This window comes from Chaetura pelagica, unplaced genomic scaffold, assembly GCF_000747805.2.
Source record: "Chaetura pelagica isolate M959 unplaced genomic scaffold, ChaPel_1.0 scaffold55, whole genome shotgun sequence".
Classification (NCBI taxonomy): Eukaryota; Metazoa; Chordata; class Aves; order Apodiformes; family Apodidae; genus Chaetura; species Chaetura pelagica.
In genome coordinates, this window is record NW_009953571.1 from 5855991 (window position 1) to 5881217 (window position 25227).

The following is a 25227-nucleotide window of genomic DNA, read 5'->3' on the forward strand; positions in this document are numbered from 1 at the left end:
TCTACTACATACACATGTATGTTCACTAGCAGTGAAATCCAACCTAAATAAAGCACAGGACTAATAATTATTTTGTTTGATCAGTTTATCTAGGATCACCAGGAGATGGAGAGGAGCTGAGACAAGTCTTTCTGCTTTCCCAAGTCTGTCACGCTCATTCACAAACAGGTCTTGATTCTAGTGCAGGAAAAATAAATATTATTTGCGTGTCTTTCTGAAACTCAGGATAGTGTTTATGTTTGGTACTGTCGTTTCTGCTCTATAGCTGAATTCAAAGCCTGAAGGATCAGATGCCTGTTGTTCTGAATGTTGTAGCTGGTCAGTTCTATCAGCTTGTCAAACTGCTCCTCTGTGTAGGTAAAGCTGTTAAGGCAGTATGGGGAAAAAATGCTTGAAACGTCCACATTGCCCTGCTCCATCTCAGCAGGACTGCGCTCCACACCTGGCAAACAAAGAAAGGTCATTGATGGGGTATAGATGTGGTCCCATGTTCCACTTCCCAAATGAAGCACAACATTTCTCCTTGCTACCCAGACACCTGCATTTCTCTCCCAAGGGAGCCACAGCATGGGAGGCAGAGGACCAGACTAGGCCAAGCCTCCCTCCCTGACACAGCGACAGGGCAGTAAGATGGTGGGAGGAGTGTCTGTGCCCCACAGCTTACCAGGTTCTTTGTATTTTCTGAAGGTGTCGTTCACCAGTGGGAAAAACACCACTATTGGAGCCTCTGGGGTCTCTGCATCTTCAAAGATGTAACACTCCTTTAAATTTTTCTTTTCTTCTTCACTCAGGTGGATTTTGGGAAATGGGATTCCTTGCTTTAGGAAGTACTTGGAGGCTTCTTCCAAAGGCTGCACTCAGACATAAAAAAAGGTCAGAAATTCTACCATGTCCCCACCTTTTACAAATGCACAGTGCATCCATCAAAGGCTCTTTGCAAAGATCAGGGACCATCATTCACTGTCAGCATTTAATCTGGCCTTTGTCTCTTGCATGAAATACTAAGTACTAGTTATTAACAGAAAAACATTTTGATACCTAGCCTTTAACTTGCACTCCTATCTCTTCCTCCACATCAGCCTTTATCTGCAAAAAAAAGATGTTCATGGCTGCAGGTGGGGGTGGCCTAGCTGCTTAAGACACAGAAACATGCCCTTTATGGGAGAAAATACTGAAATTAGCAGAATGAACAGGAGTTCAAAATGCTACAGGTTTTAAATGTAGATTCATAAAGATACAGACATTTTGTTGACTTAGCATGAAATAGTTAAGAGCCTGCTAACTATCTTAGAAGCCCTAAGATGGTTCTAAATACTGATGTAGGAGCAAGAATCATCTTGACTGAAATGCAAGTGTAATTTCTGAAAATAGGATTTTTGTTCCTGAGTCTGGTTGACATGTATGAAAACTTCTGTTTTATCCATAACTAGTTACAGGAATTACAGGCCACATTGTGAACTAGTATTTGAAACAGCAGCTATGGCATAAAAGGGTGATTCTTTTCCACAATTTAGAACAAAAATAAATCCAGTTACTCTTCTAAAGACAACTGAAAAAAATACTTCAAATTCAACTGTATGTGGATATATTTAGTTGGACACCAGAATACAAACAAAATTTGTTCATCTGTAGTGGTACTGGTTCCAGAGAAACATTCCATCCAGAGCTTCAATAGCCATATCAAAATCCCAGGAGCACACAGGTCTAGGAGATAGCTTTTACCTATCAGAGGGTTAATTACAATAGAGCATTTAAAAAACTGATACTATTTCTGTTCTCCTTAGGGGATTTGCCATGGTATACCAGACACTGAGAGATCTATACATTTACTAAACTGGAGCTGTATGCCAAGAATCCTTCTCTCCCAGATTATTCCCACATAATTTAATGGGACTCCTTAGGAGTTAAAGTGCTAAAAGGGCTAAAAGATAGTGGTTGTTATTGAACAAAATAGAGTGATCATCACACCCATGTCTGTGATCCAGAAGAATAGTTCAAATGTAGGACAACATCCACTTTCCTCTCCGGCCTCATGAGCGGTGGGTAGCTGATATCAATGTATCCTGCTGTGTCTGCCAGGCACATGAACTCTGCTGTTTCTGTCAGCTGGTTAGGGAAATTCTCTAGTACAGTATCTAAAAGGAAATATTTCTTATGATGAGTGATTCACTGAAGAAATAATATATTACAGGAGGAAAAAATGCCACTTTTCCCCCTTCTGCTTTTGCTTTCTAAGGTCCTGCCATACTGTGGGAGCTCAGTGTTGACACTGAAAAGTCTTGTCCAAGGTAAAGAGATAGAGCTCCTTCTCTTCGCATACTACTCTTCTTCTGTCCCCAGTGAGCAGTAGTTGTTTTTCCCTGGATTCAAGGAATTTCTTGGAGCATTTGTTAACACTTTAAATTCAGTAAAAACAGAGCTGTGCCACAATTTGATCTGTTTTGAGATTTCATTTTAAAAAAAAGTTCTGATATCTATCAAGTAATTTCTGTTAAAGATGCTCAGCTCTGCCCAGCTGATTTAACTGAATGCAATCTAACTAGTTATATTAAGATTATTTCCAAATTATTTCCAAAGTGAAGAATAAAGACCATTAATCTTCTGCTGTCTCTTCACTGACAAAAATACCAGCCATATAAGCAGATAAAACTTGATATTCAAGGATGCTTACCTTTCCATATATGGAAGTTTTTGCTCTGAAGGTATTCATTGTGTACCTGGAACCCCTTCAGAAAGTTGTAGAACCTTGAAATCATCACCCGCTCAGTCAGGAACTTCCGAATTATGCCCATGATGCCACATTCAGCAGTGACTAAGTAAGTCTCCAAATCATGGCTCCTGGATGGCTGGAAAGGCTCATCTCCTTCTGAAAAGTGGAGGAGTTTAACAAGTTGAGGTTTTGATACAGCTCTTTGCAATACCTGAATTACTAAAAGGTATTACTAGCTAGAGGAAAGAAGATCCTAATAATTCATAGCCACATACAATCAAATAAATATCAAAGCAGAAACAAAAAAAGAAAATTATTGTTCAGTAAAATGTATTCCATAAAAAACAGAGTGGCAACAAAATTTTTAAAGCTGGAAAAACTGTTTCACTGCTTAATAGAAGTCATAGGTGGATTCCCTGCATGAAGGTTGGTGGAGGCTGAGAACTGGGGCCAGCTTCTTCCAAAACTGGTCCCAACTGGCTTTGGAAAAAAAAAAAAAAAAATAATCAAATTGTCAGGAGACTTAGACACCCAGAAAAGAGGAGAGAAAAAGGATTGTGCTAAATGAGATTGGGAAAGAGGGCAAATGGCTTTCAGGCATTTATTGAGCTCAGGGTTCTGCAACACTTTTATGAAGAAAGTGATGAAAAAAATTCAAACTTCCTAACCACATATGAACACAGGGAGGACAGCCAGCACCTCTAAGGAGCACAGAGGTTTACAATGACATCAAGGAAAATTGCAATGGTGTTCTATGTAAATGATAAATCCAAGCTTTCAGTAACATACAAGAAGTACGATCTGCCAAGGCAGACAGAAAAGACAACACCAAGATGTTTGTTACAACATGTAGGTTCACTGAAAAGCCCCCGGCAAGGGTGATCTGTTAAAAAACTTTTGTAGTTTGATATTTGGTGGCACATCACAACTTGCATAAATTCAGCTCAAGTGAGGCAAATGGAAATAGTACTGCTGTGACTGAACTAAGAGAGGAAACTGAACTAGACATCACTGGCAACAGGAAAACTCAGGGAGGAAAAAAGCAATAAACAGTGCGGCATTAGCCTCCATTTTAATATTTAAAACCCTTCATAAAGATTTCACATTATTTTCATCTGAATGTAACATTCATTTAAAGATTAATAAGACAATAGGTAAAGCAACTAACCAACATCAACAGTCCTTTGCTGGGTGCATCTCAGTGAGCGCCTCTCCGTAGGATTTGATGAATGCCAGGCATCCAACAGGTTGTAGGAAAAGACATTGCTCCACAGGCCTGCACAGTGGTAAAGAAGAGGGATACTGCTTTGGAAACATTTTAATGGAAAATATCCCTTTAAGAAAAACCAACAACAAAACTGCTTAGCTTTGCAAGGAGTGTCAGAATGATTCAAGGTCTCCACAAACTGTATTAAGTTCTTTTGTAGCAACTCACATTCTGTCCTTGAAGAGGAATCTAAATAGTTTCAAACGTGCTGCCAGGCCTTCAGCCACTGTAATTCATTGTCTCATACAGCTATTGCCAATACACTTCAAACCAACCTTTTCCAGCCTGCATATTCCTCTCCTGTAAGCAGCTGTCATCAGAGAGTGAAACCATGCCATTTCACAGAAAGAAGGGGTTTTGGTCTACAAATTCAGTCATATGCAACTGTATGCTTAGTTAAAAGTTTAGAGGCTGCTCCTGAACTGCCAAGATCCAAACAGTCAGAGCACAATTTGGGATAGTCCGCAGAGCATTCCTCTAAAAAAGGTATCTTCTGTGTTCCTTGTAAGATTTCCCTTGCCACAACTGGATAATTCCCATAGTCCTCCTTCCACTTCTGCTGTTCCACTTAGAAGAACATACAAAAATGTCTCCCCAGCACAGAAATCTCCAAAGCCCTCTTGGATCTTGAAAAGTGTTTCTTCCTCCACGGTTCTGCTGTGGACCCAGAGAAGAACTCTGCTCGAGGAGACAGCAATGAGTGTTGCCTTGAAAAACTCTAGTAGTTAAATATTTGCAAAAGCCATACATCACAAAGTAGGCAATAACTTGAATTCCATAATACAGTAATTATGCATTCCTTAAATTAGCAACAGAAATGTAATTCCCTTTTAAATCTGGCTTATTTGTGGAGTAGCATAAGAAGCCAAGGGTCTTTGGCTTCACAGCAATAAGAATGGGACTCACTCAAGAGATGTTAGAAATTTATAATTAAGAAATCAGATAGGAGCTCTCTGGCTCTGCATTTAGCTGGCAAACAGAGTTCATTTGTAGATAATTACTGGATAGTTGCCATTAACACACCATTATCTCCCTGGTGCTTGAGAAGCTTCTGTGCAGGCCTGCTGTAAGAAGGCAGTTCCTCTCATTTCTCCTGTCTCCACTTGGTGCATCCTCACTCCAGAACTCTTCCATCTCCACAAGCCCCAGGAGTTACACACTACTCCTGCATTTTATCATCTTCCAAAGACTGGTGTCCTCCCAGGGCTTGGTTGTAATTACAGAGAATGTTTCCCTAGCCCCTTGCACTGGGTTTTCGTGGTACCTGTGTTTGCTGAAATAAGAATTATGAGCTGCCAGAGCTGAAATCAGCAGGCAATTTTTTATACTTAAACCATAACGTGGTAAAAAATAGTACATATAATTGCAACCCAAGAGGGCATTATGTGTCGTATCACTAGATGGCAACATTGCTTTAACTCTCCACCCTTTTTAAAGATACACCTGGGCACTGGGGGTGGCAATACTGAGCTCAGCCCAGGCTGGATGTGTTGGCTACCTGGCCAACGGAAAATGACCACACCACTGCCATTGCAAAGCTGCAGTGTAGGCACAGTGTTCTCAGAAGAAGGCTCCACAGTCCCACCTAGTTCTGTGACCTACCTCCTTCCTCTGGCAGTCAGCACAGAATGCTTAACAGAAGAGTACAAGACAATGGAAAGTATGAAGGGATTTCTTCTGTAGTTTACTCCATTTGGTACATCCAGTGCTGGCAGCTGCACCTGAACTACTGTGTTTCAGAGCTGCCAGTGGGACTACCTCCCATGAATTTGTCCTTCCATTTTTAGACTTCTGTATACTTGGGGATCCTGTGATATCTTCTGAGTCTTCTCACTCAGCCACCTCTTTTCTAAACTCAAATTTCTTACCATAGCCATTAAAGCTCTGACATTTAGTGTCTGTGTGGCTAAGCACAATCTGTTGTTCCTCACACCCAGGTTTTTTTCTCAGCATTGTACCAATATTACTCTGGACTCCTTCTACCTCATACACTGAAGTGCACAACTTCTCTGCAAGCCAAACAAAGATTAACACATGATGTTGCTGCCTGTATGGAACTTTTCACTTCATAAGAAGACCAGGTATCTTTGGTGTCTTGTTGTGTGTTGTGGTTTTTTTACGTGTAATAAATCTCATGTTCCCAGTCTAAGAACAGTTGGACTCTTCTGGAGACCCCAGAGAACCAGCGTACAAAGGGGAGTGGTAGAGAATTGTAAGATTATGCAAAATTAAAACACAAATTGCATAAAAACTGCTGGTTTTCATGGATTACTGGGAACTACCCACTGTACTGAAATAAAGGTGACAAGTAATTGATTTAATCATGATAGAAAAAAAGCACATTATTTAGAATACTGCCAATGTTTCCCATGTGTAATTCTGCTGATGACCTGTTAAAAATAAACCTAATCTCTTTAAGCAGCCCTGAAACTTCAAGTATGAGAGTAACTATTCAAGACATATGTATTATTTAAAATTTCCTCTGAGTATTCTTTAGATCAACTCTAGTGTTTAAAGAATTCACCCAGAGTGGCCACTTTTCTTCGGTCCTGTATGTTCCAGGGCACTGGTTGCGGTATAAAGTTTGTATTATATTAAAAATAAAGTATATTTTGTGCAATTCAGATTTTCCCAGTAGAGCACATCACCTTTCATGAAGCAGATCCGGGACTCAGGAAGCCTCTTCATCAGGCGACCCATGAAGAACTTGCTGCCAAAATCCTCTGCACGAATGAAGGCGCCGTATTTTAAGAACCCAACCTCATAAGGGGTAAACTCCACCCATTCTGCAGAGGCACAAAACAGACTTTTAAATCTCAATCCTATCTCTGCCTCCTTGCAGGAAGGGCTCTGAAATTACAAGAAAATGATTGCAGGACAAAGTCTCCAGCAGGGCAATCATAGCCATCCTCAGGGTAAGGAGTTATCATTAAGCTGGTTTCAGCCACTCATTCAGTAGTATTTCTCAAACTTGTTCACACAGAACTTTCCAATGAGCCTCTTCAGACAGGACATCAATTAAGTTTATCAAAAGCAGTCGGCCTAAGTTACCCTACATGTTGAGCTAAAGCTCTGACTTGGCTGTCCTTAAGCATCTCCCCCAGAATATTCCTGCCCTACAGAAGACGGGTTCCTTTCAGATCCTGGGCACAAAGCCTAGAAACAGAAGAGGAACTTAAAGAGGGAGAGGAACTGTTTATGAATGCTATGGCTCAGCAGTGCAAGGGGTTGTGAGTCATGCAGTAACTGATAATGCTGATCATTTGAACATCAACAGAGTCTAGACACAACTCAGTTTTGCCATCACCTTTGAATTCTGAAAGGCTGTAGTCCTTTTTGATGTTGAGGATCAGGTAGATAGGTAAGGGATTTTGACCCTGATTCAATGCCTGTTGCTCATCTGAGAGTTTGTGGTTGTTTTTCTGTGAATTGACCAGAAAGAGTAAAACTAAGGGACTGTCTTGGCATGATGTATGGCCTTGCAAAATTGCAGTAAATAAATACCTGTTTCCATTTTCATTTTCTTTTTCTCTCCATTAATTTTGTGTCCAGATATATTTTTTAACCAATGAGTGATCTGAACATTTACATATCCACATATTATTTAATTACCAGTGAACTGTAGGACACTTGGTGGTACAATGGTCTCATTCTTCCCAGAAATGCACCCATTTTACATTGATTACTTAAGTTCTCACAGAGAGGAACAGAGCAAAAGAAACCAAGAGCAGGACTCTCCTGTTAGGTGTTCAGGTAGAAGGGGACATAGGTTCCCTGCTCTATATAATATTTCTTGGGCTACTAATTATATATGGAGAGGTATGTGGGGACAAAACCCCTTCAATAATCAGCAGAAATAATCTACTGGGTAACGCTGGCACACTCTCAGCCTAGTATCTATCCCTGGAGTTTTGTTTTCCATAGAGCAGTATTCAGCAGCTGTTGGGGGAAACATAGACACAGTACCCCATCACTTAATGCTTTTTCCAGCAGAAGCCCCCAAAAATCAACACTAGAGATCTGGTATCCCTCTTGCTTCCGCAATTTTAGCTCCTTTGCATAGTACTTCAAGCTCTCCAGGGAAAAGCAGCTCAGCTTGCACTTGGTCATGTGTCTGCGGACTTCACCAATTGGTCCAGACAGATCCTTGTGTGCCCAGTCAGTGCGCTGATACAAATGTGACATGGCCCTGAGGAAAAGAAAGTATATTGTCATATGCTCAATATGCTTTCACTTTTTCAACTTGGATTTAAGGACCACATCAAATGAACAAGATGAGGTTCATAAAAAACATCTTGGGCCAGTTTGTTACGGCAGAGAGAAGATTTCTTTATTTAGAGGAACCCTCAAATCCCTAGGGAAACGTGAGGACTTGAAAAAAGTCCTTCCATGCTACATAGGTTTCCATACCACGTTGTGATTTGCACTGTGGTCATTCACCAGGAAAGAGGTGAAACAGAAGGTCAAGTAAAATGTTCCCCATAAGCACTGCCTAGACCTTATGGTGGCTCAGTCAATGTGTTCCTAATGCAGCGATAAAAATGCTCAAGACTGAAGCAGGACACCTCCCTTTACCAAAACTAAGAGAATGAATCTCCTTACACAGCAGCCTACAGAGGTGAGGAATGAAGTCTTTGTTTAGGATCTCCTTACCATGTTGAACCAGATGACCCAGTAATGTATGAAACAGCATCTAAGAGATCCAGCTTCTGAAGACCCAACAGGTTGCCCAACAGAGATGTCAGTGCCCGGGTTCCACCTCCTGTTGTCATGACTGCTACAACAGGTACCTGTTTAAACATCAGCACAGCAGTGGTAAGCAACAACTTAGTTTGCCAGCACACATGACCAAAACTGAATGAATTGCAGCATTTCTGTACCACAAAAATTCCAGCATTTCACCGTTTCCCCAGGCAGAGGAGGAAAAGACTAAAAGATGGTGTTTGGCACAGAGAAAAAAAAAAAAAAAAGAAAAAAAAACCTAAAAAATATTGTAATTAGTTTTTACTCTTTAAATCAAAATAAGTAAATTTTTGTTCTAAACTGATATATGCTGGCTTATCAAAGCAGCTCAAAACATTTTTGTTTCAAGGCATTACAATGTCAAACTACATTTTTCTCAGCAGTACATCATCTCATAAAAGCTTTGTTTTGAGAACAAGCAGAGCTCATGCTCTCTTGTAAGGCAAGTATAATGACTAAATTGTATTTCCTATAATATACCTAGGGTATATAATTGCAGTGATGAGCCACAAAGCCTAATTGCATGGAAAGCCAAATTGTATTACAGGAAGATAAATTCCTTTGAGAAACCCACTGAGAGGAGTCAAATGACATTTCCCATACACATCTCCAGGCAATTACATCAAGAAAATACTCAATAATGACCTAACTCAAATCAAGCATTACAAGTAAAAACAAAGTATTCTAGCTTGGGTTTTCTTGTCTAAATGAAAACATTCTACTGCTGGAAAATCTGAAATCAGTAGCTAGGAGAATTTCCCCCAAAAATGTTTATACCTAAGAAACAGCTTCTTTTCCACTGAAATTACTGTGCTAATGAGAAACAATGTGCTGATGTTACCAGTTTGTGAGCAGGGGTATAATTTACTGCATCCAAAGCCATATTATCATATAATGTTTAATGTGTCTTTGGTCCTGGACAAAGGGAAAGGCAGAGTGGGAACAAAAAAGCTTTCAAAAAGAAAATGACTTCATTTCTGAAGTGTCTGCTGTTATTCCCTCCCCAAAGCACCAACCATCACCATGCCAGCATGGACATGAACAAATATAAACCCTAACTCAGTCAGACAGATAAGAGAAAAATGTTGAATGTCTTTGTGCTGTTAGAGTGACAATACAGCTGAGCTAATGAGCAGCAGAGGACAGAGCTTGTGATAAGAAGCATCCTCATCAGTCAGTGTTATGTATCACTTTAATTGTTAGGTTTCCCCCTCCAAAATCTGGTAATATAATAATCACACATACCTCTTATGGGACCTTGGTGACTGAATGCTTAGCTAAGAGAGTAGGACTACACAGGTCTATGATTCACAGATGAAAATTAAATAAGGCAGGAAAAAACAACTGATTTATGGCACTCTGTTTTAGTGTACTCACACTGTTTCATCTAAACTTTTCTTGGTGTTTTACATGGGGCACTTAGTACCCTAGGGACACATTCCTATTACACAGCATGGTCCAGTCCCTATGGCGTTCTACGCACCTCATGGTCTTGCAGGTCTCGTTCTAAATGAAGTGCTTTTTTCAGAGCAGAAGCCACAAACTTCCTCCTTTTCCATAGGAAATTTTTCTCCTCCATACACAGATCAAAATCCAAGCGAACATCTAAGTTTCTTGAACTCAAACAAAGCTCAGAGTTAAAAACAATATGCATGGGTCACTTACAATTAATGTCTGGATCCAAGCTTACAAATTGCAAATTCTACTATTAGGCTTAGAAAAACTGCTATTGCAGCCCCAAAAAAAGCACATCACAGACAGTGTAGACAAGGTAGAGAAAAGGCTGAGAAAGTGAAAAAGTTGTGAAATCTTAGAGAAAGAGAACAACCCAGAAATGCTGCTTATTGCTACACTGATTTTCAAGAAGCACCTAACATAAATACTGCAATCCATACACAAATACTATAAATAGTGCAATATTTAGGATTTGTTGCCTGAAGAGCAACCCTGTGGAAAAAGACCTGGGGGTACTAGTGGATCAGAAGCTGGACATGAGCCACCAACGTGCAATTGCAGCCCAGAAGGCCAACTGCATCCTGGGCTGCATCAAGTGAAGTGTGGCCAGCAGATTTAGAGAGGTGATTCTGCCCCTCTACTCTGGCCTGCTGAGACCTCACCTGGAGTGCTGCATCCAGATCTGGAGCCCCCAACACAAGAAAGATGTGGACCTGTTTGAGTGTGTCCAAAAGAGGGCCACAAAAATGATCAGAGGGCTGAAGCACCTCTCTTATGATGTCAGGGTGAGGGAGTTCAGGTTGTTCAGCTTGAAGAAGGGAAGACTTTCAGGGGACCTTATAGCGACCTTCCAATACATGAAAGGCTGGGGAAGACCTATTCACAATAGCATGTAATGATTGAAAAAGGGGTAATGGTTTTAAGCTAGAAAAGGGTAGATTTAGGTAGGACATCAGGAAAAAGTTCTTTAATATGAGGGTGGTGGGTCACTGGAACAGGTTGCTGAGAGGGGTGGTGGAGGTCCCATCCCTGGAGACATTCAAGGTCAGGCTTGATAAGCCTCTGAGAAATCTGTTCTAGTTGGAGAGTCCCAGGATGTGCTTATTGTAGGGGGGTTGGTCCAGATGACCCTTATAGGTCCTTTTCAACCCAATATAGTCTGTAATTCTGTGATTCCATAATTCTACAACATGGGTAACTAGCATGAGGTAAATAGGGGTAAACACAATCCTTAACTAAGTACTTTCTCCCTTAGTTACAGAAGAAGATAAGAAGGCAAAAATGTCAGGCAGCATCTTTTTTTTTTTTTTTTTTTTCGCAATCACAAAACCCAAAGACATAATTTCTTACCAGTCATTTGATCTCACAAGTAAATTTATTGTTTCATCCTAGGAAGAAAAACACAATATAAGCACTGGAGATGATCTTATGTCCTCTCCTCCCCTTTTCTTTTTGTCAGCTTTGAAGCCCTTCAGTTTTTCCAAGAGCCATGTTGGAACTACAAAGCCATAAATCAAAAAATCCATTTTTAAAGCTTCTCCAAGTCTACTTCATTTTCTTTAAATTGTTTCATACTAATGATGCACAGAGTGGTACACAGTAAAAACCAGCATCAGCTCTGCCATGGTGTCCTGCCTTGCCTCATCTTTAGCGTTTGATCTGACCCACTTTACTTCCCCAGCTGGTCACAGAAGTCCCTCTCCCAAACTTTTGGCTGTGTTTTCTGCTTCTACTTTGTTCATATGAAAATGTACAAGTCCATACCCCTCTCTGTTGGGAATATAAGAGCACTAGCAGTTATAGAGCTAAACCTTTACTTGACATGGATCTAGTTAACTCATGCCCATTGATCTTTGGTCCATAGATTCACATTTATTCTAAAAAGCTGGTATCAATCACCTTTGCAACTGTTACTTTCTCGTTGAAGGGAAGTGAATCCAGAGGAATAGTGAGGGATGCATGGCAGTCTTTTTTCTCTTCACCTGAAGTACACTGAAAAATGAATTATAATGTAGAAAAATATTTAATGCATACATTACAGTAAAACACTATCCCCAACATACTTTTTTCAAATGGGGTCACCATCCAGAAGCTTTCAAATTGGCATCTAATATTTAAGTGTCTTGGGAGGTACAGTGCTCTTCCAGAGAATATGATCACAGAAAGTGGCTTTTTAATTAAAACTACAAATTCTTTCCATTTTCCTCAGCCAAGTATGGACCAAGATTTTACTGTGCTCACTCAAGCTAACAATCACTTACTGAGCAGAAGGGAGACTGGTGCTCAGCTAGAGCCACACGCAGCTCTGATGGGCTGTGCTTGATGTAATGGAACCGCAGGGGCTCCGCGGGACGCTGGGAAGAGCCCAGTGACAGGGTCTGGCTCCCTTCATAGGATCCCTCCACTGAAAATAAGAAGCCTTTTTCTAAAAAAGAGATTAAAAAATACAAAGAAGAAGTTAATTACTATGATCTCAGAAATAGAACACCAAGTGGTCATTCAGAAGTAGCCATTTTAAAATATAAAGCGTTCAACCCTGCTTAAAAGCAAAGTCCCCAGACTTTTTTTTATCCAAACAGGGAACACTACAGCAAGGAAGGAAAAAAATAAATAAATAAAGAGTGAGCTTATAAAACAGCAGTAGCTGTTTTAAAAACTCAGGCAGATAGGCGAATTGGGAAAAATGCAAATTATTGAGATAGAAATACACATTTGCTTCTATTTTGTAGTACTAATAAGACTCGTTAACACTCTAATAATTCACTATAATTTCAAAGTCCAGGTTTTATAGTTAGTTAGCATAGGCACACTATAATTGTTGGATCTATGCATATAATACTATACATACTCCTCCATATACTGAATATACTCCTGACCATCCAATTCCTGTGCTCTAATTGTAAGAACAAAGTAGGGAAATACCAGGTAAGAAAATTACAACGAATCTGTGAAATTTTCAGTTTATCATAAAATAAGATTTTTTTGTTTTGTTTAAAGTCTAACCTGAAGGCTCTTTCTTCATCTGCTTATTGTCCACCAGGACTTCCAAGCAGGAAATTTCACGAGACTGTAGAAGGGATGAATAATAAAAAAAATAAAATATATAATACATGCCATAACTGAGTCACTTCTCTGCTACCTATCTCTGGTCACCTGGGTCCCTGGGGTCTGGAAAACTGACCACCCTGTATTTTTGGGGCTGAAAAGAGAAAGACCTTGGCACTCTGAAGATGTTTCAGGTTTCAGTTGAAAGAATAAGGGCTGTGGTTCTCTGGTCCATCCCTGGAGGCAGGGCTGGGAGTGGAGGGGGGGGGTGGGCAGGTGGGGAATAGGAGTGTCCTGAGGCCTCCCAATGGTAAACTGGTGGACCAGTGAAATCATAGGGCTTTTGGATAACTAAGTGCTATCTCGACTAAACAGTGAATTAGGGGCAGTTGAGAAAGTAATTTCCATGTCATGCTATGGAGTCAGGGAAAAATGGATGGCCATGAGAAGGTCCTAAGAGAAGTCCCCAGAAGGAATGCCACTGAGGCAGTAAACCAACAAAAGAGCACTTCAGGCTTTGTCATGAGGCTTGCTATCAGCTGGTAGTGGTGGACATGTCTCTGGCCACTCCCAGCTTACTTAATGTATCCTCCCACAGGGAGCAGCAGAACAGGATGGCTGCCAGTGTCCAACCCCCGTTCTCCCTCCCCTTCTGCCCTGCCTGCAGGCAAGGTGTTGGGGCACCTGCCAGATTCACCACTCCCATCACTAGCATAAAAATGAACAGCAGATAAATAATTTAGAATTACCACTAATACACCATTAGTGACAAGCTTTTCAGGAGGGACTGGACTGAAAGAGAGGGAAAAAAAATTGCAATCAGAACTAATATAACCTAAATATGTCCTTAACTGAACATCAAGGAATAACACTTCCATTTAAGTTTTCCATGTCCAGGATACTGATTTTTTATTTTGAAAGACATCTGAAATGTTGCTTCCTTATATTTTCAGTGATAATGTAAACAATAGTAGCAATAAGCACAGTGGTTGTGGTTCTTATTATTCTTCTTCCTCTTTCAGCAAGTAATGGGATAAACTAGTGTTCAGCATGATTTGTGGTAGATAAAGAACACAGTGTTTTAGCCAATATGCAACTAGTTTGATAAACACCAGCTGTTGTTGTGATGCTGAGCATTTTAAACTATGTTACACTAAATGGTAGTAGCATGTGTTTGTTTCCTTTTGCCAAGTTCATTTCTTCAGTCCTACATGGGTTTTACTCACATGCTTTCTGATGCAAACTCAACCTCCAGCACCTCTTGTGTCTGCAAAAGAAGAATTAATTGTAAGAATTTTCTTTCTCACTAGCTATGTTTTTCACTTATTATTCTCAAAACTGTCTAAAGCCCTGTTTTTTCTGGGTAACATTATCAGGAGACTGATACTGTTAGACAGCAGAGGGCATTTTCAATTCTTCAGATCAAAAGGACTCCTATAACATGGACAACAGCTTGACCAGGCACCAAACAAGTTAATAGACTGCCTGCCAATATCACTACAGAGATGAATGACAATATGTAAGCTATAAGAAAAGTCAGTGAAACAGCCTATCTATAACATAATCTAAATCAGACATCCAGATCCCATGTGGAAATGATCACATATGTGATCAAGCATACAGAAGTAATGAGATAGTTACAGTAATTAGCCATCAATGGATTTTAGCACATCAACATGGATCTTTACATTATTTTCAGGTATACCCAGAAGAATTACAGGGCAAGGTATCAGTTTTTAAGTGAATACTCCAACATCTGTACCAGAGTATGCCCAAACTCACAATTGCTGGTCCCAGGAAAAGAAATTCTGACAGAGAAACTTTGTGTAAAGATGATGAAGTCTTTTGTCTCCATCAAAACCTATTTGAGGAACAGTGGAGAAAGAGAAACAAAGATAATTCTAGTGTCATAAATACCCTGTTAAGAGGGTTGAGGAGGTGATAAAAGCCTTCAGGATTATGTCCAAGGCCGGGAAGTAAACCTTGTCCACTTTGCTGAACAAGGTTTGGGAGGTATTTTACAGGACACATGAAATGCAAACAAATAAGAAATAAACTCTCCTACTTGCAATTGCTTTACTATAAGTTATTTAGGAGGAAATACCAAAAATGCATTTCCTTTCTGTGGTTAAGGTAGTCTAATTCCTCACCTTTGGATTTAGCTGAAAAACCAAATGAACATTTTCTCCAAGCTGAATTTTAGCAACATCAAAAAGGACAGTGAAGAGGAGGTCATCTTTAACGACTTCATTTTCATCATAGACTTTCAGCTCAAGAATATTCTGTGAACAGAGTTACATGATTAGGAACTTCTCAATTTTGAGCCCTTACAGAGGCACAAGATGATGTGCTCAGCATGTTAAGAAAGACAGAGAAAGGATGGAGAGAAGTGAGAGAGCATGCACTTTTTCATCCACACAGAGCTGAAGAAAGATATTCTGAATCTAATACAACTGGGTTTGTTGATGATTTTCCCCTGCAGAGTAATGTAAATTACTAACACTAGTAGAATATTTAATATGTAACTCCCATACTGCAAAACATGTTTGACCTCAATTGAGGTCACCACTTTTCCCTGAATTGTAGGAAACCATCTAGTGGTCAGGACGTTACTACTATTTGTGAAAAAAATAAAAATATTAAATCCTTGGATATAACCAGTGATTAAAAGACATTGAGAGCCATATAACTACTGAATGGTTGCGTAATTATATCCTGTAAATTATTAAACAGATCACATGGAGATAATTAGCATAGAATCTACAGAAACTGATATGTTCTTGTTAAGTTGGTGACAAAATGCACAGAAAGCAGCAGAACAAAGGCCTATTTCCATCGGATTATATTCTACACCTCTCAATCTCCTCTTCCTTCCTCCCATCGCACAAACCTCCTCCTCTCCCTCCTCTGCCACCTGCCTGTTTGGATAGACTGGAGGGAAAACAACCCCTGCTCTGTCTGGTTGGTAGCTGCACTTGGGCTGGCTGAGAGATGCCTCCCAGAGTGCTGATCAAATTAACATCAACAGCTCTTTTCTCAGCTGGAAAATAATTCAGGCCTCTCTCCATATATTCAGTAGCTCATTTTCATGTAAATTACAGGGACCTCTTATCTCAGAGATTCCTAGTTACCCATCAGATTTAACTGAAACTTGCTAAGAGGTTCAATCCTTACTAAAGACACAGAGATAGGCACGTGGTCTCTCACACATAAACACATGCAGAAGAACGAGCAAGCACATGAGCTGTGCTGCCTTAAAAGTTCATAATGAGTTACAGGAAAGTCTGAAGCTGAATCTGATAAGTGACTGAATATACAAATATACTGAAAGGAATATAATCCAGAATCCAGATATTCCATTTTGACATCCCTAGTTTCTGTAAGAAATAGGTGAGGGATGGCAAATTGTAGTGAATTTGAGTTTGCAGTTTGCTGGCAGAAGTCAGAAAGTCTGCTGTCCTTTAAGGCCATACACATAAATGTGTTATACTGTGCTTCAGACAGAAAAACAATTAGAGCTGACAAGATCACCAGTGGGTTCCTGCCCACCATGCTTGCTAATGGACACAGAGAAGAGGCAGAGAGAAGCAGCTACAGCAATTAGGTTTATAGGCTAGCCATAAATAGCCTGTAAAGGATTAGGGAAGGTGATGGAGAGGATACACTTAAGAGCAATAGTTTGCAGTTTGCAGAAGGAAGGTTTGCACTGAAGAGCAGGTCAGTTTTCCTAGCTGTGGTACTTATTTGGGTAAAATAGCTGATTTTTTTTTTTAGTGGCAGACTAGCTTGAGGTCCCTCAATTACTTCCAGCTAGTCAGGGACAGCAGGCAAAGGCTTCTTGGTGGCTAAGGGACACATCCATCAGCACTGCTGCGAGGCTGTGTGGGAAACAGCCAGGGCCCTCTGGGGCAGTTTGCCATTTCTATCTGCTCCTGACAGAGGACACAAGGGCAGCATGTCTGGGGCCAGGCACCCAGCAGAGCTGGCCCTTTGCAGGGCTTCATGCCACCATGCCCCAAGGTCCTCCTGCAGCCAGGGCAGCGCTGCCCGCAGCACCAGCCTGGGAAGCCCTTGCTTGGCAACTGTGCTTTATCAGACTTTCATCAAGACAGACGCCTGCTCTGTTGTCCTGTTCTTGATGGGAACCAGCCCAACATAGCCAAACAAGTTTTTCTGCTCCAGAGAAGCAGTGTAGATTTTACTGAGCTCTGGCTCCCATGATTTAGCAAGATGAATACCTCTGCTGTACACGAGACAGGCGAGGAGAAAATAAACAGACCAGGATACTCTGGCTCTGCTCAGAGAGTGAGTAGAGTAGTTGCAGTGTACGCAGACAAACCTATGAGAGCCTCAACTTATTCTGTTGAGCACAGACAGTGGAGAGGCAGCAGTGACAGACATGCCAGAGCACTTTGGTTGTCCCAGGTCCCCAGGATGTATTTTGTGCAGCTCACGCTGAAACTACAGTGGCCACCACCATGCTGCCATTGCCACACGCTGATAATTACTGAGGCTAATCCCACGACCTGTCTCCTGCTGGAAACTTACTGCAAAGTAAATGTAAAATCTTCTGAATGCTACTCCGTGAAGGACTAGTTCAAGCAGTGCCTTGTGGCCAAGATACAGTTATGTGTGATATAGCAATTTTGAAAGATCTGTCAGCCACAAATCATTAGAAGCAGCAGGTGTTCTGCTGCAAGAGTTGCTGAACAATGGCTGTTTGTTTCCATGCTGTAATGTTGGTAGCTTGACTTTTGTCTCCCTGCTAAACCTGCAGGACTCAGTGAAATTGTGCCTCACTGGTATTTTAAAAGAAGTCAGATTTTTTTTAGATCTGCAGGGAAAGCATTGGACATAGGCCACAGAACAGCAGACATATTAAAGCTGAAAGCTATCCCAAATAGAACCAGCACCACCCAACTCCGTGGAACTGCTGTTTGAGGAGTTCATTGATGTTCAAGAATTGTAAAGATTTGATTACCCCAGTTATAAAGTCAACTTGTCTTACTTGGTCTCTCACATATCTTTGTAGATTCCTGGACTCAGATGCTGATGTTGCCTTTTGGAGGGAGTGGACAGTGGGACTTGCAAAACTTCTTAATCTCTAATGTTTATTATCATGGCTCAACTGGTTCTTTTGCAAATATTAACATGTTGTTTTGTAGGCCTCTTTTTTCTAATTGCAGGCAGTTCCAAAGAGACAAAAATTACAGCACTGTGGTGACTCCACTACTCAGCTCATAAATGTCTTTTATGCTGATCAACGTACTCTGAAATTATCATGTTTACTTCAAGCAGTGATTAAAAAAAAAAAAAAAAAAGGTGAAAAGTGCCAGAACATTATATAAATAGTTGTGAAATATCTTGTCTACCTCTTATACACCAGAAAATAAAATTTAGTTTTGCTGCTGCATGCTACTCCACATTTCCCTACCTACATCCTTGTAGTCCCTCTCACATATTAGTTTTATGGTACCGAACATACCAATCACAAAATGAGATCTCCACCCAAAAAACCCAAACAAACAAACCAAAAAAAACAAACCGAAAGCACTCTGCATCTTACTTTTACTTGGCTCTGGATCCTGAAGTGAAATGTTTCATTCCACACTGGATCTTTGCAGTTCTTGATGGTTTTGGTCCGAACAGTCTCAGGAGAAGCAGTGGGCAAGGACAGGTTTACATAGCAATCAGTTTGGCTAACTGTATTTGAAAAGATACATTGTAACTAACAAATTACTATAAACATCCCAGAGCATAGAAATTAATGTTCTACATCTCTAAGAGCATAGCCTTAGAATTATGTAGACAGCAAGCTGCAAAAAAAAAGGAGATATTGTTTCTATTGTTTTTCTTACAGGTCCTTATTCAATAGCACCCACTACTATTTGTTTCCTTCCATGGATGGGAGCTCCAGCAACTAACAGAAATTGAAAGAACTACTACAATAAGAACTGGTAAGAAAAAAATATGAAGAGCTAGTTTTACTCAACTAAACCAATTACTGTTATGTCCCCTGTTTGTTGTTGTTGATCAACAGATTTCTGTGCTGGAAAATAAAAGGGTTTACATTATAAGAGAACCTTTTTGAAATATAAAACAGTTACTTAACTTCTTGGGCATTTGGACAAGGAGCTAACTTTGCCCTTTGCACTTTGCCCTTTGCACTTATATCTTACTGATTTAAACTCTGAGTCTTGAGAGCAGAACAGAAGAGCTAAAGAGGGTGTGAAAGATCTTCCCTCTCTGGTCTGCTGCCCCCTGTAGCTGTAGACCAGCCTGTGTAACAAGGGAGCCAACTGTCTTTCCCAACATGTGATCACAGCCCTTCACCACCAACAAATATGCAAAAATAGCAATGCACTTATATCTTACTGATTTAAACTCTGAGCCTTGGCAGTGAAAAAACCTCTAGTTCCTTAGAAAGGTGCTGGCTTAATGTGTTTGAGCACAAGGTGGCACAGTTGGATACAAGCATGGCATTAAACCTATATAATACACAAAGGTTGCTTTGGGGTGGGCTTCCAAGGAACTGCCCCCAGCCCCAGGCTGAGGCAAACACCTCCTGGCCAGGCAGGCTCAGCCCCACTGGGCACTGCCACACAGTGTGTGACTTCTGTCTTGGGGGTTGCTGCAGTTTTCAGGTGAGAGGCAGGTTGGGTATTTGTATATCCGTGCAACTAGCCTTCCTTCTGTGTACTGACTGGGTGTGTGTAGGGTGAGTGGTGGCCAGGATTCTCCTTGATACTTCTAGGAAGATGATGCAGGTGCTGAGCATCGGCTCCTAAGCGCATGAAAGAGCGGGTGTCTGGTGAGCCTGTGGTAATAAACTGAGACCCTGAAAATAACAGTGTAGAGTAGTGGAACTCACTCTCTATGTACTGATATTCATTCTTTCCAGCACTCCCGTTAGGAGCAAATCTGCTGCCCTTCATTTCTGCACACTGTTTGCATTTACGTTTAAACAACAGACTTTAATCTGCTGCATAACTGCAGCTGTCTCTAATGTCTCCAACTCTAAGAACTTGTTTAGTAGCCACAGTTACAGTTCTGATTTGGGTGCAGTAACAGACAGTTTGGTACTGTGGGTTACGTGCTGAGAGGCAGCATGACTAAGTGGGTAACCTGCTGGAAAAGATCTCATGACATGTTGGCTCTCATCCCAGCTCTGCTCTAGCCTGCTAAGTCACTGTGGGCAATTCCATTAAATTCATCTTGCTTCTCCACCTGCATTGCTCCATCAATAAAGCAGTGATAATGATCCTTTCCTCTTTTGTAATCTGCTTTGAGGTCCCATGATTCAAAGCATTATATAAAATATTTCCACATGACCCACGAGAGTACCTAATCAGTAATTATGTTATTTTTTCTCTCCAAGTCTCTTGGTTCTCATTCCACATTTTTTATAAACTTGTGATGTTACCCGTGTAGCAGTGAATATGTATCACTTGAAACAATTTTTGCAATCAGGTTATGCATTATTTATCTTCTAAGACTTCTGATACAGTCTGAACATGAAATATCTCCCAGTTTTTCAGCCTGCATGTGATAGTTTCCCCCTTAGTGTCCATAGCACTGAAGAAATTACTTAAACACTTTAAAATATAAAAAATATAAAATATATAAAATTCTTCTAAGTAATGTTTGGGTATTTTTAGACTTATTACTGCAATTTTAAAATGCAGAATATGTGCAATGGCTCTTTTGAAAACAATTTATTGGTCAAGGAGGTTGTAGAATAATTTCTTTAGCTCTCTCTCCTACAATACTTTCTACAATTGTTCCATTGATTGTTAATTACTGAAAAAGCGAATATTAACTTTACCTAGTGCCAGAGAAGCAGGTAAGAGGAAGAATTTGTTTCATCAGCAACTGTATCTGTCAGTTACAGACTACACACTGATCCATGTGTTATAGCAAATTTGTTCAGTTGTCTCTCTTTGTTGTACATAGTAGCTAAGAATCCTGATTTAGAAGACAAGTGTTTGATATTTTCTGAGTATAATAGAAGCCAGCTCTAAACTTGTGATTCACAATCTTGTATCTAGATAGAGTTGTGGCAGGATCTCTGTTCAGTCCTTCATCCTCTCTGAACACAACAGACCTGTAGCCAATTTGAAAAGATAGTCCTGTCTTTAGCCCGGCTTCTCACCTTCAATAAGAACAAAAACAAAGTTCCACAACCTGATCATCCACACACCAGCTCAGTTAGTAACCAGTGAGGCCTCCATCTCAACATAGCCCAAGATAAGAATGCAGATAGACACAAAGATGTTTAAATCTGAAAACAAGCAATTGAAGCCAGGCCACAGCATGAAGAATAACAAATTATGCTCCAGACCTATAATGTTGCAGGATAGCTTATCTCATAGCTTATATATACAACACAGATCTAGATAAGTTTTGGATCAAATCCCAAATACAATATTAACTATAAGTGCAGGTGATGACATTTATCCCTGAGATCTCTTTGCATGCACTCCCAGCCCTAGAAAGGAACAAGTCAATGTCTCCTGCGTTCCAGCTCTCTTCCACTCTTTTCCTCCCTCCACCATGAAAAGCTTTAATTATGACCAGCTATTATAATTAAGCATGTCCAGATTGAACAGGGTTGACATAAAGAGCCTGGCATATGAGAAAAAGCTGAAAGAATTGAGTCTGCTAATTAAAAAACAACAACAACAAAGACTGACAGAGGACATGGTAATAGTTCTGTAATGTCCAAATGACTGATAGAGAGAGGACAATGATCAGTGACCCTACCTGGCCAGAGGGAAATAAACAAGGACATGTATTAGGAAAACTGTTCCATCTCTGGCACAGTTAGCTGTAGTGAGAGAGATTTTATAAATTCTCTAGGTAACTCATTTCAGGGGTATTTGTACCCCAATATGTATCAGAATAATATACAAGGTAAACTTGATCCTTCCTCAGGAGAAGAACCCAATGAACCTACAAAGGTGACATATGGAATTGCTGCCACGTGATGCCCGTGTTTATGCTGGAAGGCAATAAACAGGATAATCATGTCACATCAATTATATTACATGGAAACCAACTAACCAGTCTTCCTGCCAGCCAGGGAAGGAAGTGATAGGACATCCTTATACTGTACACTAGCCCAAGAAATCAATTTCCAGATATCTGGATACGGCCTATAAAATAACTGCAAACCTCCTTCTTGGACATATATGAAGTAAGACAGAAAAATAATTCAAAAAGTTGTCACCTTTCCTTTCCAAAAACATACATAGTCCAAGTAACAAGTTTAAGTCCATATTTAGAGCCTCTGTGTGCCATCCAAATGTAACTGTCAAATGGAAGCAATACAAAACCCAACACAATATAACACAGAGAATCCCACAGAGAGCTGTACTACAGCTTCTGTCCTCCACTCCACCTCCTCCATGGAGCAACAGGGAATAGATTATTTTACCTAACTGCTATTTTGGGTACATGTAGCTGTTCTGGCAAGATCTGTACATGCTAACAGAGGCACAAGTATCATTAGATCACCCTTACATATGTTGTCTTTTAGCAAAGTGGAACTACAAATCATGTCTTTCCACAGGCATATCCATTTTTAGACTTTTCATAACCATTGACATTATTTCCCTGTTCCCACCCTCTGGGTATCCGTCAGTAGGAAGCAAAAAATTTGTACATTTTTGGACAAGAGGTATTATGAAGCAGTCAGAGTTCCTTCGTTCCACTTCAGACCCTCTTGCAGTGATTGAACAATCTCACATCTATCACACAAAAATATTTTTAGAAAGCTATTTCACTTTCATTTCAAAAAAATTTAGCTGAAAATTAGGCCTGGGTCAGACATCAACACTGTGGTTGCAGACACAGTGGTTTGTTAGAACTGCTGGGTATCTAAAGAAACAATCAGAGGGTAACAGCATGGAAGCAGACTTGAAAACAGGCTGCAAGCAGTACACAAAAGTGCCTCAGATTTCAAAGAAAATAGGATTGGGAACAAAATCAATACCAGAAGCAGCTGAACCAATGAATCAACATTTGCAAATTTTCTTTCTTCAGAAAGTGTTCCCAAGACTGTTATTCATTCACTAAGGGAATAGAAACAAAAACATTTTTAAACTTTACTTATGTTTAGGAACTGAGGCTGAGCTGCAGCACAGACAGTGCACTGCAGGAGTTATTCCAATTTAGATTTTTAAATTGAGACTTAGAGTTTTGAAATCAAAACTCCTCTACTTAATAAATAAACTCTATGGCACAGACACCTCTCCTTCATATCTTTTTTTTCAAGTAAAGTTTTATACTGAATGGGAAGGTACCAAAAAGCTGTAGCTCAGTGTGGTGGTGAGAGCAAGGAGTGCTTACCAATGTGAGGTGTTCCTCTTTTGTTGGGTTTGTTGTATCTCAAAATGAGAAAATATTTGCAAACATGATGAATGAGGCTAAAAATACCTTAAGGACTCACTTACAGGAAGCAGCTAGCACTGACAATCCACAGGACTTTACTGTAGATTCTGTACAAGCTAAAAACATAAATATTTGTAGATGTTCTTCGGGCTTTACAGTGAGGATCAAAGAGATATGCTTAAGAAAGCAGCAGAGAAACAAGACACATCATTATAACTAAGAAACAGAAGCAGGTGGTTTTGCAGCAGTCAATATGAAGGTAAAGTCATTGATACTGATGAGCTAATTTGATAAGAAAAATTCCATAACATAACAGAACAACTCACTGGAAGCAGGACTGTTTAAATCACAATGTAAATGGGTCTTCTGGTGCCTGAGAATTCAACTCAGAGTCTGTAAAAGTCAGTAACAGTTTTGTGAACTAAATTTTGGACCTACAGGGCATAACAGACAGGTGAAGATTAGTTTGATTGTTTTGGTTTATAAGGTAAGGAAAGAGCCTGGATTAAAAGCTTGCAATTGCAGCAATGGCTCATCCTGACATAAATACTACAATATGGATGCATTGCCAGCATGGGCTTTGCTTTTGGCAGCTAAGTCTTCACATTTTATATGTCTTTTCAACAAAGATGTCACTGTCAGTTTCTTTCACATCAAAGTAAGCCACAGATAAATGCATGGCCTCCAGACTGCCTTTTGTCACTAGCCTGTAACTAATCCTATTTTCACAGAGATATTAAATGAGCTCATATTCTGGCTGGAGTCCTCCAGGACTCACAAAAGATCTAGCAGCCTACAGCAACTTTCCTGAGAGTAAGAATGAATGGAATCATTAAGAATAAATATATCTGAGCTACACGGAACATTTATACCCAAGACCCCTTTTATCTAGTTTTTTATTTTGAACTGAAAGGAAACTCTTCAAAGAACAGTGGTCAAGATTGGTCCTGAACAAATAGAAAAAGATGAATACCTTTGCCAGGCCAAATCAAATTCTAATGTCAATTTGGAAAGATGGCAAATTATTAGCAGAACACAACACAAGATCCAGCACCAACAGTTGTGAGTGAATGTTTCTTTTAACCTGCACCAGCTACTACTGCAGCACTACTTTTTTGGCTCCCAGTGAAGATACAGTCATACTAAATGTGCAAGAGGGAAGCTATACTCTTATGTGGAAATTCTCACGTGTCTTTTCAGCCACACAAGTTATCACGGCCATGTTAAATCTAGGTGTTCTACTTGGCCTCCTACATAATAGCAAATCACTTATGGCTTCTCGGTCCTTATCTACAAGGTGATCAATGTCCTCAGTTCAGTGAAAAGGTTGCCTGAAGCTCCTCTCTGGACACCATTGATGATAAAAGTCCTCAAGCTCTGTGAATCTCACCTGTGGGCAATGCTTTCTCTGGTACTGCTCTGAGTCTTTAGAGTAAACCTCCACAAACCTCCACAGGAACTAAGACATACCATAGGCCTTATCACATTGTGCTTTTAGTGTACAGCTCACCTCAGCAGCTTGCTTCAGCTCAGGTAGACAAGTGTGTGAAAGAGCACTGAGAGAGCACAGATGCATAAAACAGCACAGGCCTCTGCTCAGAGTGAACGGGAAAGA

At 40.2% G+C, this 25227-nt stretch overlaps 1 protein-coding gene across 1 annotated transcript in view; it reads right to left on the minus strand.

Moving 5' to 3' along the window:
* Window positions 1-233: 233 nt before the first annotated feature.
* LOC104390483 (cytosolic phospholipase A2 epsilon-like) overlaps window positions 234-25227 on the minus strand; it is a 35707-nt gene continuing 10713 nt past the window's right edge. The window contains exons 3-20 of the mRNA XM_009999621.1: window positions 18787-18923; window positions 15371-15502; window positions 14447-14487; window positions 13970-14012; window positions 13179-13242; window positions 12427-12600; window positions 12075-12157; window positions 11526-11563; window positions 10204-10339; window positions 8631-8767; window positions 7944-8166; window positions 7285-7399; window positions 6626-6763; window positions 3879-3986; window positions 2672-2866; window positions 1969-2135; window positions 665-851; window positions 234-442 (exon numbers count right to left, since the gene is read on the minus strand). Of these exons, the coding sequence (XP_009997923.1) occupies window positions 234-442; window positions 665-851; window positions 1969-2135; window positions 2672-2866; window positions 3879-3986; window positions 6626-6763; window positions 7285-7399; window positions 7944-8166; window positions 8631-8767; window positions 10204-10339; window positions 11526-11563; window positions 12075-12157; window positions 12427-12600; window positions 13179-13242; window positions 13970-14012; window positions 14447-14487; window positions 15371-15502; window positions 18787-18923 (2327 nt within the window). The remainder of the gene's footprint in view (window positions 443-664; window positions 852-1968; window positions 2136-2671; window positions 2867-3878; window positions 3987-6625; window positions 6764-7284; window positions 7400-7943; window positions 8167-8630; window positions 8768-10203; window positions 10340-11525; window positions 11564-12074; window positions 12158-12426; window positions 12601-13178; window positions 13243-13969; window positions 14013-14446; window positions 14488-15370; window positions 15503-18786; window positions 18924-25227) is intronic.